At 42.6% G+C, this 14,631-nt stretch overlaps 1 protein-coding gene and 1 long non-coding RNA gene across 2 annotated transcripts; both read left to right on the forward strand.

Moving 5' to 3' along the window:
• Window positions 1-290: 290 nt before the first annotated feature.
• LOC115398273 (uncharacterized) lies at window positions 291-5,457 on the forward strand. Its single transcript, XM_030104956.1, has 3 exons — window positions 291-319; window positions 1,710-4,170; window positions 4,453-5,457. Exons 1-2 carry the CDS (start codon window positions 291-293, stop codon window positions 2,701-2,703), a joined length of 1,023 nt encoding a protein of 340 aa, XP_029960816.1. The 3' UTR covers window positions 2,704-4,170; window positions 4,453-5,457.
• A 570-nt stretch (window positions 5,458-6,027) lies between these two features.
• LOC115398814 (uncharacterized) lies at window positions 6,028-10,550 on the forward strand. Its single transcript, XR_003932602.1, has 3 exons — window positions 6,028-6,176; window positions 6,484-6,572; window positions 9,203-10,550. It is a non-coding gene; the product is annotated as an uncharacterized LOC115398814 (long non-coding RNA).
• The last annotated feature ends 4,081 nt before the right edge of the window (window positions 10,551-14,631 follow it).

The raw sequence follows: 14,631 nt of genomic DNA on the forward strand, positions 1-14,631 counted from the left end.
AATGTCCAGTGAACACAGAACAGACGAAAATATTGTTTATAAATTTGGAAAAGTTGGGACTAAAACATATTCACTTAAGACAATACTGGGTGAGGGATGGAGTGAGAGGGAGATTGCATGTGCAGTAGTTCACTTTCTTTTGACAACGGATCTGTACAGCAGGATTTAGGCCCCAGAAGATGAAGCTGCATTAGCGCAAAATCACCTGTGTGTGGCAGCACTGCACCGCACTGTGCCTAATCTGCCGTAAAAAGAAGAAGAAGAAGGAGGAGACGTAAAACCTCACCTGGATGAATCTGCAGCTATCGTCGAAGCAGAGGTAAGTTTTCGCCTTTTTACTGCCATAACTTCATAAATCAAGTACAGTTTCTGCAGTTCCCATACACTACAGACATCGACTGGAATTAGCGAGAACGAGTCCGGGCACCAGAACACCACGTGTTTCTGTAGGCAGCGACGTAGTTCGGTTAGTTGCATTAGCTCGTTAGCGTCTTTAGCTCGGTCAGCGAGGCCATGCAGTTGTACTCATAAGCTGGAGACTGACGCTGCCATACGAGGTGCTGTGTATTTTCCACATCCATGTGGCTCCACGCTGCAGATGGAGGGGAGGGAGAGGCGCGTGTTCTGTCGCTGCTGACGCTGCTAACGGCGCCGCTGCGCCCGGACTGAAAAGGCCTGGCGGGAACCCTGTGTAGTAAGGGCTCATTCCAGGTGGAACCCACTGGAATTCCGCGCGAGTGTTATTGGTTAGGCTCCGACTTATCCTGCCTTTATGTGCTATACAGTTTTCCAAGTTTAAAATTGCATACATCGTATGGAAAACTGGGGATTGATTTTGGTACTCTAGTTTCTGAGAAGCTTAACCTTTCACTTTTCAAAATGGCGGAGCGCGCTAAGAAATAATAGACGGTAAGAAGTGTGACGATTTTTAAACGTGTTGTCATCCTTTATGTGGCACAACATAAAAACGTAGCGTAAACAATTTAAAATGTTAAAATACTTTAAAGAATAATATTTCACCAAATGGTCATTGGGTCAAAGAAGGGGAGGCCTTGGAAGGCTGTGGAATGATCTACAGGTGATACTCGGAAAATTAGAATATGAAGTAAAAGTTGTTTTATTAAGGAAAATCAACAAAGTGTAACCAATACATTTTATAGAGTCATTACATGCAAAGTGAGATATCTCAAGCATCTCTTTGTTGTAATTTTGCCGATTATGATTTCCGACTTATGAAAACTTCAAACCCCAAAACTCTGAAAATTTAAATAGTGGGGAAAACTTCACCATTGTAGGCTCACAGTATCACACACAAAAGCTTGAACTATATTGATTTGCAAAATTTTTGTCTGCATAATACTTACCTTTTACCTTTAAAATGTTGTTGCAGAAATGCATGGAATTTTTCAGGCTATTCAAATGTTCTGAGTATCACCTGTATTCCATAGGAGTCGTCTGATTTTAATGTGATTCTAATTTCAATTTCTTTTTTCAACAGATATGAATGTGGTCTTGTAAAGACTGTGGGGCCACGGTATCAACAAGAGTCCGTCTGCGAAAACACTACAGGTTGGCTCATGACAATTTCGGCCGCAGACACCCATACCCATGCACTTATTCTGATTGCCCGTGTGTATTCAAAACTTGGAATGCTCTTCATAGTCATTTAAGCAGGTCACATACTGATCAAAGTGTTGAAAATGTGTTAGTTCAGCTACTTTTAACTGTCATTTGTGTCCAAGCACCTCCATAGGATCAGCACAAGAATATTTTTGTCACATCAATAACCATCTGAAGAACCATGAGACTGTGAATTGTGTGTTTCAAGGCTGTTCTTTCCAGACTAATATTTATGGTACTTACAAGTCCCACAGAAGTAGAAAACACACCCCTTATTCTCTTAAAGATTTTAAAGTAGGCATCATAAACACTAGTGGAGCAGAACATTTAGCAGATGGTGACGTTGATAATTCAGCTCGATGTGGTGAGTGTGATGTCGATTCAGATAGTGATATAGAAACTGAAACAGAAGAACTGCATTTATTCAAGACTATAGAACTGAAATTAGGATCTCTTTTACTAAAACTTGAAAACTATTTCCATGTTCCACGCACAGCAATAGATGAACTGCTCGCTGAATTGCATTATTGGATAGGATCTGCGTCAGTGCCAATATCAAATGAAGCAATTGAAGAAACTCTCAGAAATCACAATGTCTCTGTTGACCAGACAGTGATTAAAGAATTGACTGCTGCATTATCTTCATGTAACCCATTGTTAAAAAGTATAGCAAAGGATGGTCCCCTCGCTACTGCTCATAAACGCAGGAAGTATTACAAAGAAAAATTTGACATTGTCGATCCAGTAGAGTATATTCTTGACTCAAAAACAAAACAAACCTTCCAGTATATTCCTGTTCTTAAAACGTTAGAGCAGTTACTCAAAAAGAAAGATATTCTCAACAAAGTTGTTGAGAGTCACTCAGATCAACAATCGGTACATGGGGAGTATAGATGTTATCAAGATGGTTGTCACTTCAAAAATAATGTGTTTCTCTCAGGTGAGGAATTAAGACTGTCATTGTACCTCTACATAGATGACTTTGAAATTTGCAATCCCTTAGGGACGCCACGAAAAAAACATAAACTTTGTGGTGTTTATTGGATTTTAGGGAACTTGCTGCCAGTTTGTCAGTCATCATGAACTCATTTTATCTTGCATTGCTTTGTAAAAGTGAAGATGTGAGAACATTTGGTTATAAAAAAATATTTGAACCTTTCCTGCGTGATATTGTCACATTAGAGCAACAGGGAATTTTCATTGGTCATCTGGGAACATTCATCAGAGGTACTGTTGTGTGTGTCGTGGCCGACAACCTTGGAGCGCATGGATTAGCTGGGTTCGTGGAGAGTTTTTCTGGAGATTTTGTCTGTCGGTTTTGTACTGCTACACGCAGTGAAATTCAGTCACAGGAGGTCAAAGAGGGTGGCTTCAGTCTCAGAACGAAAGAACTACATTGTGCACACGTAGCAAGTGCACGTGAACAAGGTAAACCCTGTTTTGGAGTCAAACCTACATGTGCTTTAACTGAGAGCCTTTCATTTTTTGAGGTTACAGCAGGTTTCCCCCCAGATCGGGCACATGGCCTTTTTGAGGAGATAGTACCCGTTGAACTTGCTGAATGCTTTGGATTGCTTTTAGCTAAGAAGTACTTCACTTTTGACTGTTGAAATGATTTAATTCAGGCTTTCCCATACAAATGGGGGGATAAAAAAAATCGGCCTCAGTTATTGCCGCGTGCTTTCCACATTAAGAGAAATATTGGTGGAAACTCGCACGAAAATTGGTGTTTGTTAAGGCTAATACCCCTGATTGTTGGAAAATTAATTCCAGAAGACGAACCAGCTTGGCAGCTAATATTAGATTTGAAGGATATTGTTGGTCTTGTTGTTTGCCCTGTACATACGAATGAGTCAACTGCATACTTGGAGACTAAAATATCTGAGCACAGATACCGGTATTGCACACTCTTCCCTGAAAGAAAACTGCTACCAAAGCACCACTACCTGGAACATTATCCAGCACTAGTCCTTCTCTTTGGTCCACTCGTTTCTTTCTGGACTCTGAGGTTTGAATCAAAGCACAGTTATTTTAAACCAGTTGTGAGGCATACCAACTGTTTTAAAAACATAACACTGTCTTTGGCCACGGAACATCAGCTCATGATTGCCCATAGTTTGTTTTCATCAAGCTGTGAAAAAAACTTTCTCGAGGTTGCAGGAGTCTCAACGGTTCCTCTTGATGTCCTTAAAGAGGAAGTAGCAGATGGCCTCCGTCAGAAGTACCCTGATCTCAGTGTTGTTAATCTGGCACAGAATGTATCTGTTGATGGCATCAGCTTCAGAAGTGGCATGATAATAGTGCATGGGTTTGTTGGTGGACTGCCAGACTTTGCCGAAGTTGTGCAGATGTGTTTTGAAAGACCAACTTGTCTTCATAGCAAAAAAATGAAGCTCATGGTACAGAGAGCACTACAGATCCTTCGAGTTGGATCCTTCTCCAAGAGATGTGTGATTGCCCACAGTCAGCTTGTGGATCGTTGCCCCCTCTGTGATTACAAAGTTGGCACTTTACGGATGGTGACTTTGAAACGATACATACATTCTTCAGGTAATACAAAGGAATATTTGTGTGTTTTGCACAAAATCTTATTCATACTAACCCAAAACTTACCAAACATTTTTCTGACTAATCAAAACTTACACAATATAGTAGACATGAATTTCTCATCTGTAACATCCACTGGTTCTTTTGTGTGTGTGGGTGTGGGTGTGTGTGTGGGTGTGGGTGTGTGTGTGGGTGTGGGTGTGGGTGGGGGGGGTGTAAAGATGTCACAAATATGTTTGTCATGGTGTTGTGCTCTGTTTTACTTTAATATTCTCTCTCTTTCAGAATAAGAGTCGCAGGTGCACACAATGTCTACTCCAGCAAAGCTTGGGATTGTTCTCGGAGAAGATAACTGTGTGAAGCTGACTTTGTCTTCTGGAATACCGGACTCTGTGGACAGTCTTACATTTGAAATTCAGAAACAGTGTGGAATTGAAGGACAGTTCAGACTGCAGTACATGGACAGTGACTTCGACCAGTTTATGAACCTGACTTCAACAGCAGATATCCAAGACAAAGGGACATTAAAAGTAATTCTACTGAATGATCAGTCAACACAGGCCTCCAGTCAGCAGATGGATGATTCCTGTGTCGACACTGATATACTTTCATCCTCTGAGTCAGCTGGGTCTCCAGCCTCATCTCTAAGGCATCAAGGCTGGCCAAGCAACTTCCCTATTCCTCCGTTCTCTTACGAAGCAGAGATGCAGCTGTCAAAGGCAAACCAGGAATTCCTTGCTGAAGGCAAGCGGCTGAACCCAAGCTCCAAAGTCAGGTCAGACATTCTGCAGGCCTTGGCTTCTGAAATAATGAAGTACACAACAGGATACCCTACCTCTGCACAATTAGACGATGTTGCAGGAGCTTTGATCCTTAAACATCCATGCTTAAAGGAACAGGGATCTGTTACTGGATACTACGGTTGGAAAATAAGCTTGAAGTACAAAATGGGCAACTTCTGTACGAAGCTGAGGAGCTTGGGATGCCCAGAAATGACCATCAACTCCATGAAAAACAGACAGCCTGGTAGCTCCTCAAGTCCGAACCAAGTGAAGAAACCCAGGAGAGCCGAGGTCAATTTCTGCCCTCTTTACCCAGCTGGAGAAGACATAGAGTCTTGAGAAGGAGCGAGTGGAACTGCTATCTGAGGTCAAGAAAAGGAACAATCGTCAGGTGATAAAAGAGAAAATGGTGAAAACCTTTGCTCATCAGTGGCATGAAGTGGTTCAAGACATGCCCTTCATCGCAGAATTCAAAAGTAGATGGCCGGCTCTCTTTATGGAAGATGAGGCAAGTTTTAATTTGCAGGTCATAAGTAAATTTTCTTTGCTTCATGTCACAACTTTAATGTTTTTGCTAATTGGTTGAAAATATTTGTGTGAATGCCTCCAGCATTCACACAAATATCCTGTTATGCTCTGCTTTTGGCTTGGTGTTAGTTGTCTGCAGCCAGCGCCACTTTTTCATTCTGCTGGTGGTGATTAAAGCCACATGTTTTGTCCTGTCGGTTCAGCTCAATTGTATAAGCTTCCTCCACATTTTGCTGAGGGTCGGGCGCACCTGTGTTGTCTCAGAGGTCTGGTCTCTCCCAGGTCTCCTTCCCTCCAGGTCCAGAGGGAGGCTGTCTGTAACAATCACAATCATCCTCTTGAAACACGAACTGTGATCAAACTAACACACCGAGCCCAAAGCTGAGCGTCATAAGGAGAATTATTCCACTGCTGTGGAGTTGCTGGATCCAGAGATAATTAGCATATTTACCTAAAGCTCTACTCATTTGTATATTTTAAGTTGTATGTTGACCTTCTTTTGTACTTTGTGCTTTTGTTTTTGTCTGTTGGGTCTTGTCCCTAGGTATGTGCGGAGTTCTCGTGAATAACCACCATCCCGCTCATCGCAAAGTTCATGTCGCAGCTGGACCACTGTTCTGACAAGTTGGCTCGAGTGCTGCTTAGAAAGGAGGAGCAGCAGGATGCAAAATCACAACCATTATGGCTGTTATTGACCAGGTTTGTGTAATTACTTGAATAATAATGGATACCTCAGTTGCTGTGGATGCTCGCATGATAAATTTGTCCCCACCCCCACTTATACACAATTCACATAACACTAGTAGCCAACTGTTGCCTTTCACTCTTGTGTGCTCTGCTCTCATTGCTAATTGGCAAAAGCTAGTGAACTGATTTTATGAATATCTGTATGACCTCTGCATAAAGACTGACTGGCCAACTGACTCTCTGGACAGTTTTCTTCTTTCTTCATCTTCTAAATGTCAGTGACTTCTTCATACAATATATTTCCTGTTGTGTTTTTCAGAATGACTCCATTGAAACAAGGAGAGCCTGCTGCCTCAAAGCACTAGCTTTGTATCTCAATGAAGACCCTGAGAAGTGAAGGAATACACAGTAAGTGTTGTCTAGGTCTGACTTTCAATAGTTACCTCCTCCAAGGAGGTGATGTAATCACGTCAGTTTGTTGCTTTGTTGGTTGGTCTGTTAGCAACATTACGGAAAAAGTAATTGACGGATTGCAATGAAACTTAGTGGAAAGGTGGGTCTTGAGCTAACTTAGAATCCATTAAATTTTGGTGAAGATCCGGATCACTGTCTGGATCCAGGAATTTTTTCAAGGATTCTTTATCATTGAGAGATAGGGAGTCTTTCACATGGTTGGGCAGTTCCGCTGACGGGGGGGGGAGCGCCCCTGTTAACCTATATGATGGTTCATACAGGAGGCGTGGGGGAGCGGCTTGCGCCGTGGACCGTGGCGTATGGCACTGGATATTCGTGAAAGATATCTGTAATTCAGTTCCTCCTAGTCAAAAAGAGTGATAGAGATATCAACAACTCTATTTCTACTATCCGAAATTATCATCTCAGATATCCACAAATACATTCTTCCTAGGAGAAATGTCGTCACTTTTGCCATTCATGTGTATGGGTTGCATCATTTCGCCTATCCATAACTCAGTTGTAGATATCTGCAATATGAGTTACAGATATCTGCAAGTGAATTAAGGATAGTCAAAATTCCAATTCCAGATATCTCCAACCCCTCCTCAGTTACAGATATCTACATGTTTCTTTATGGATATCCATAATTCAGTTTTGACTCGGCGGAATTCGTTGTAGATATCTTAAATTAAAGTAACGCCTAGTCAAAATAATGTTGTAGATATCTCAAATGGGAATTACGGATTGGCAAAACTTGATTGTAGATATCTGAAATTATGTTAGAGATATCTTCAATTCATTTTGATAGAGATATCTAAAACATGGAGATATCTGTAATTACAATTCTGCCTAGGCGAAATGGAATTAAAGATATCTTGAATGACAGTTTTGACTAGACGAAATGACGTTGCAGATATCCATAATGTCGTCGAATTACTCCTCCCACTTTCAGGCGGGAAGCGGTGAAATGCTGATTTGAACCGAATGTGTATCGTGGCTCGAGGCGAAGTGGCCCTCCGCTACACATTTAACTTGAATTTCTTTTATTTTGGTTCTGTAAAGAGCAAAAATATGTATTTTAACACCACAGTTGATACATTCAGGGCTTCCGTGTGTGTTCCTGTTTTCGGAGTGTAGTCACGTGAGACTATCCCGACACCCGAACACACCGTGTAGCGAACGCGCCCTCTACTGGTCAGAGTTAGACACTGCTTTATATAACAACAGTTCTTAATCCACTAATGGCTCTAAATGCCACAAATGCGCCTCACAGAGAAACCTCGGTTTCCCACGGCCGGTACATTTATGTAAATGAGCGTTCGCAGCTCATCTAAACAGGCTATAAGCACATTTTTTGTGTCCGGCGACAGCAACTGTTCAGTTCGTTCTGCATTACTTTGACAGCTTTGGACAGCACGATGCTCTCTCTCCCCGCAGACGCCCTGACTGAGGGCTCGTTCTACTCCGTGGCATTTCTGTACAACATTGTTTAACACTGCCGCCATGGAAAGCTTCATTTGCCATAAGCTTCCTGTTTTTTCTGGCGGGGTTGGGAAGTTACGCATTTGTGGATATCTAAAATAGAGCAACGTCATTCCGACACGTCATAGTGAGGTTTAAGATATCTTTAACTTACATTTCGCCTAGTGGAAACTCAATTACAGATACCTGTAATTGTCATTTAGGATATGTGATGTGTTTCTTGACGTTTTCAGTGACGTCATTAGAGATATCTAAATCTTAGTTTTGACTAGGCGAAACTGAAATGTAGATATCTCTATCAGTCCTTTCGGATAGTCAAAACTACATTATACATATCTTTAATGAAAATTCCGGATATCCAAAATTCATTACGCCTGGTCAGAATGGAGTTGTGGATATCCGCAGTCTTCGTTCCGGATAGTGCAGTCTAGGCATTCAATGTTAAAACAGCTTGCCGTAGCGGCGCTCCGCTCCTGTTTTCTCCGCATGCCGTGCGCCGCCGGCTGTACAGCTGGACACAGCAGGTCGCACCACACAGGAAGTCGGGAACAGAAAATATGACAGAATCCGGTCCATTTTCAAATTAAAATGAAGTAAAATAACATAATTATGTGGCTTTTCGGTTTTCCTTTTCAGATAAACACACACACACACACACACACACACACACACACACACACAGGGAGAGAGGGCGACAGACAGCGCTCCACTCCGATCACAATGCTGTTTTATTATGATACCTGGTGTTCTTCTGGTTGTTGGTGACTGATTGGAGCGGTGGCGGAGCTCTGCCTCTCTGAGGGCCAATTTCCAGTTGAATATTCGACAATTGATTCACAGCAGTCTGATTCAACTACGGACCTCTGGGGGGGGCTGCTGCTATGAAAACCCTTTGTTGAAAACATCCCCAGTTCTATCAATTGTTTTAAAGTGATATTTTCATTCCTCATTGAATGGTTATGCTGTCATCAGTGTTTTGATTTGTTTTATTCAGTTTTTCAATTATTAAAGTCAGTATTAAAGCGGTGCAACTTTCATGTGAATTATGTGCTTTCAGTGGAAGAGTTATTAAATGTTGTCCTTTTTTGTCTGTTTATAAGAGTGAGAGGCCTGATGACATCCAGACAGATCTGGATCAGACAGTCATCGGCGTCTATGTGATGCATCATCCGGGTCCAGTGTTGATGGTCTTCCAGACGATGTGGGCATCATAGTTGAAGGTGTGCAGCTGCTGTCCGGACTCAAAGATGTCGCCACTGCTTGTGCCTTACTGTTCGGTATCATCTACGACCTCAACCTGAAATATCCACCTGACCTCAGGTACATGTTTGAATTTATTCAAAAGATCCTGATGGAACTGGATACACACAGGCTTTCAGCCAAAATCCAGGTTCTCAAAAACAAACTACTGGAATGAATGCATGCCACTGGAGCAGTTTCGTGACCTGGTGTGCTGAAATGTTTTTGTTGTTGGATGACGTGAACAGCCGTTTTGACTGTTAATATTTTTTTGTCATTTTTTTCACTGTTAATGTGCCTGAGACGGAGAAGTTCTAAATGACTTTAAAGCGGTGATTTCAAACTGTTCACCATGGACCGAATGCTCTCTCATAATTATGTTGGTTTGGCTCATGGTCTCTTCATGTTGTCACGATATTTCAGTGATTATGTCAAATTTCTAATGGCACTTTGTTAAAATCGAACATGTAATCGTCATACGTGTGCATGTTACAAGCAGTTTTAAGCTGTTTTTATGTAACACACTGCTTTGAGTGGTTAAAAGCCGTTTGGAGAAAATGTTAGTTTTGTGACCGAGAGGCAATAAAGTGCACTGAAGTTTTTTTGTTTTACTACTTAAACTGCAATTTTGACTTGATATATTTTTGTACTTATTTTACTGTCAATGTGGCTGAAAGGGAGAAGTTCTAAATGACTCTCAAGTAGTGGTTTCCAACTGTTATCCATGGGCCAAATGCTCAGTAGTGATATTGTTGGTTTGGCTGACAGACTTTTTATGCTATATTTCAGAGTTTGTCAAATTTCTAATGGCACTTCCTTAAAATCCAACATGTAATCTTCATACTTGTGCAAGTTACAAGCAATTTTCTGCTGTTTTTATATAATACACTGCTTGGAGTGGTTAATAAAGTGCTGTTTGGAGGAAATGTTAGTTTTGTGACCTGGAGGCTATTGCACTGAAATGCTTTTATTTGACTACTTGAACTGCAGTTTTGACTGTGAATATATTTAGTAATTTCTTACTGTTAGTGTGCCTGAAAGGGAGAAGTTCCAAATGACTCTGAAACAGGGACCAAATGCTCTGGCGTGATATTGTTAGTTTGGCTCAGACTGTTTATGTTGTCATATTTCAGTGATTGTCAAATTTCTAATGGCACATTGTTAAAATAAGTGAACAAGCTTTTTCTGTGTAACACTTTGAGTGATTAATAAAAGTGCTGTTTTGAGAAAAGATGTGACTCCCCCCTTTGTTAACAGCTTTTTAAATGTCATTTTATTTGGATAAAATAAACTCAATTAAGTCTAACCTAACCATATCAAGTTACTGTGACTCAACAGTCTTGTATAACTGTAAGGTATATCCAGTTCATTTGCTGAACTTAACTGTATCACATGAATTAAATTTAAGCTTCATACATAAAAAGAAAGTAACCCAATTCAGTTGATGTCACTTATGTCACTGTTGTGCAGAATACTTAAATATATTGAGTATTTGGTATGAAAACTGGTTTATTAACTGCTACTCAACGCAGTTGCGTGCAACCACTTGAAGCAGCATTTTTAAGTAAATAAATTTTTTTTTTTGAGTGTAGAACCTGTTTCTTCCAGCTGTTAGAACCTGTTTCTTCCAGATGTTAGAACCTGTTTCTTCCAGCTGTTAGAACCTGTTTCTTCCAGATGTTAGAACCTGTTCCTTCCAGCTGTTGGAACCTGTTTCTTCCAGCTGTTAGAACCTGTTCCTTCCAGCTGTTAGAACCTGTTCCTTCCAGCTGTTAGAACCTGTTCCTTCCAGCTGTTAGAACCTGTTCCTTCCAGCTGTTAGAACCTGTTCCTTCCAGCTGTTAGAACCTGTTCCTTCCAGCTGTTAGAACCTGTTCCTTCCAGCTGTTAGAACCTGTTCCTTCCAGCTGTTAGAACCTGTTCCTTCCAGCTGTTAGAACCTGTTTCTTCCAGCTGTTAGAACCTGTTTCTTCCAGATGTTAGAACCTGTTCCTTCCAGCTGTTAGAACCTGTTTCTTCCAGCTGTTAGAACCTGTTTCTTCCAGATGTTAGAACCTGTTCCTTCCAGCTGTTAGAACCTGTTTCTTCCAGCTGTTGGAACCTGTTCCTTCCAGCTGTTAGAACCTGTTTCTTCCAGCTGTTAGAACCTGTTTCTTCCAGATGTTAGAACCTGTTCCTTCCAGCTGTTAGAACCTGTTTCTTCCAGCTGTTAGAACCTGTTTCTTCCAGCTGTTAGAACTTGTTCCTTCCAGCTGTTGGAACCTGTTTCTTCCAGCTGTTAGAACCTGTTTCTTCCAGCTGTTAGAACCTGTTTCTTCCAGCTGTTAGAACCTGTTTCTTCCAGCTGTTAGAACCTGTTCCTTCCAGCTGTTAGAACCTGTTTCTTCCAGCTGTTAGAACCTGTTCCTTCCAGCTGTTAGAACCTGTTTCTTCCAGCTGTTAGAACCTGTTCCTTCCAGCTGTTAGAACCTGTTCCTTCCAGCTGTTAGAACCTGTTTCTTCCAGCTGTTAGAACCTGTTTCTTCCAGATGTTAGAACCTGTTCCTTCCAGCTGTTAGAACCTGTTTCTTCCAGCTGTTAGAACCTGTTTCTTCCAGCTGTTGGAACCTGTTCCTTCCAGCTGTTGGAACCTGTTTCTTCCAGCTGTTAGAACCTGTTTCTTCCAGCTGTTAGAACCTGTTTCTTCCAGCTGTTAGAACCTGTTTCTTCCAGCTGTTAGAACCTGTTTCTTCCAGCTGTTAGAACCTGTTCCTTCCAGCTGTTAGAACCTGTTCCTTCCAGCTGTTAGAACCTGTTTCTTCCAGCTGTTAGAACCTGTTTCTTCCAGATGTTAGAACCTGTTCCTTCCAGCTGTTAGAACCTGTTTCTTCCAGCTGTTAGAACCTGTTTCTTCCAGCTGTTGGAACCTGTTCCTTCCAGCTGTTGGAACCTGTTTCTTCCAGCTGTTAGAACCTGTTTCTTCCAGCTGTTAGAACCTGTTTCTTCCAGCTGTTAGAACCTGTTTCTTCCAGCTGTTAGAACCTGTTTCTTCCAGCTGTTAGAACCTGTTTCTTCCAGCTGTTAGAACCTGTTTCTTCCAGCTGTTAGAACCTGCTGACCAGCGCCACCTGGAGGTTCCACGTCACACCCGTTACAGTCCCTCCACTGGCTCCCTGCTGTGCTCTGTATCCAGTTTAAAACCTTCTGAGCTCTACATGGCCAGACCCCCATGTCCGCCAGAGACCTCATCACACCCTACAGCTCGGCCCGGAGCCTGAGGTCCAGACCAGAACCTTTTGAGAGTCCCGGACTCGTTTTGAAACTGGGGGTGAACGCTCTTTTACACCCACTGCCCCGCGCCTCTGGAACCAGCTTCCTCCAGACCTGCTCCCTGGACTCGGTGGAGGCTTCAAGAAACTCTTGAAGACATATTTGTTTGAGGAGGCCTTCTGGACCCCGGGCAGCGCCGTCTTGGCAGGAACATGGACTGTTTACGTTCTTATGTGCTGTGAATCGTTTTTTTGTGATTTTTACTCTGTGAAGCACTTTGTGACTGACGTCTGTGAAAAGCGCCTTATAAATGAGTTTTACTTACTTGCTTGCTATGTTTAACTTCAGTATAGGTTCTAGGACAGAACCCAGTGGAACTCCATGTTTAGCTGGTACTGCAGCTCCACTGAGAATCAGCTGTTTTCACCACAAGAACATTCAAGAACCTTCATCCTCGGTTCCACTGCGCCTGTTTTGGGGATCCGGGGGTTTCGGGGGTCCGGGAGTCCGGGGATCCAGGGGTTCTGGGGGTTCCGGTTGGTCCCGAGGCGTCTTGCTTCTCGGTTCCACGGCAGCCAGCCCGGCTTTTGACCGGCCGTGTCCGGAGGCTTCGCTCTCCTGGAACCTCAGTGGAGGAGGACTGAGAACGGTCCGGGTCGAGTCCAGGTCTTTGGGTTCTACAACTGTACTCTGGAAACCCACGATGACCCGACCCGTTCTGTGAAGAACCACCAGAACAGGAGCTGAGGAAACCGAACCACCAAACACATGAGATCATATGTGGTCCAGACCTCCTGGGGAAGTGGTCCAGACCACCTCCTGAAGTGGTCTGAGTGAAGACGAACTGGTCCCGGTTCTTCCTGGTGTTTCGGGCTGGGATCAGCAGAGAGAGATGTCCGGTCAAACGGGGGCCACAGAGCAGCCCCAGAACCGGTAGTCCGATCAGATTCATCAGGCCTTCTTGTGTGTTAACAGTTTTGATTCTTATAATCAGGCCAGGGGTTTGTTGCCCAGCTTGACGTTTCGGCTGCCGAGCTGCAGCCTTCCTCACAAGGGTCACGTGACGTTGCTGTGACGAGTCTGGTCAGCTGATTTATACAGATCTTGGCGCCAGCTTCCTACTGGGCGCAGTAGGATGACAGCGCCATCTGCAGTCCGATTTCTTCAGTACCGTGTCCCAGGTATGAGAAAGTTGATACGCCCCCTCTGCCCGGAACCGCACTGAGCAGACCCGAACAGATTGATGGGACTCTGGAACCCTAACCCTGAGAGAGCAGACCGGACCCTATGGGAAGTTCTGGTTCTCTAACATCAGCCACGAGCTTAAAAAAAATAAAAAAAACCTCCTGTAAACAGACATTTCTGACACGTGAAGGTGGTTCTAGTGGACTAGAACCAAGTAGAACCAGTCGCATGAAGACACAGAGAAAAGCAGTAATTCAGCAGGAGCAAGAGGAGGAACCTGCACAGCCAGGGTCAGGAGGAGATTCCTATAATAAACTACAGTAATTACAGTAGTTGCAGTACTTACAGTGGTTACAGTATTACAGTAGTTACAGTAGTTACAGTGGTTACAGTATTACAGTAGTTACAGTAGTTACAGTGGTTACAGTATTATAGTAGTTGCAGTACTTACAGTGGTTACAGTATTATAGTAGTTACAGTAGTTACAGTGGTTACAGTATTATAGTAGTTGCAGTAGTTACAGTGGTTACAGTATTATAGTAGTTGCAGTAGTTACAGTGGTTACAGTATTATAGTAGTTGCAGTAGTTACAGTGGTTACAGTATTATAGTAGTTACAGTGGTTACAGTATTATAGTAGTTGCAGTAGTTACAGTGGTTACAGTATTATAGTAGTTACAGTAGTTACAGTGGTTACAGTATTATAGTAGTTGCAGTACTTACAGTGGTTACAGTATTATAGTAGTTACAGTAGTTACAGTGGTTACAGTATTATAGTAGTTGCAGTAGTTACAGTGGTTACAGTATTATAGTAGTTGCAGTAGTTACAGTGGTTACAGTATTATAGTAGTTGCAGT

The sequence above is a fragment of the Salarias fasciatus genome, chromosome 12 (assembly GCF_902148845.1).
Source record: "Salarias fasciatus chromosome 12, fSalaFa1.1, whole genome shotgun sequence".
Classification (NCBI taxonomy): domain Eukaryota; kingdom Metazoa; phylum Chordata; class Actinopteri; order Blenniiformes; family Blenniidae; genus Salarias; species Salarias fasciatus.

Bases quoted from the DNA above. Each gene is read 5' to 3' on its own strand.
- LOC115398273 (XM_030104956.1), top strand. From the start codon at position 291: ATGAATCTGCAGCTATCGTCGAAGCAGAG. The intron at 320-1,709 runs GTAAGTTTTCGC...AAAATGTGTTAG, and splicing joins CAGCTATCGTCGAAGCAGAG to TTCAGCTACTTTTAACTGTC.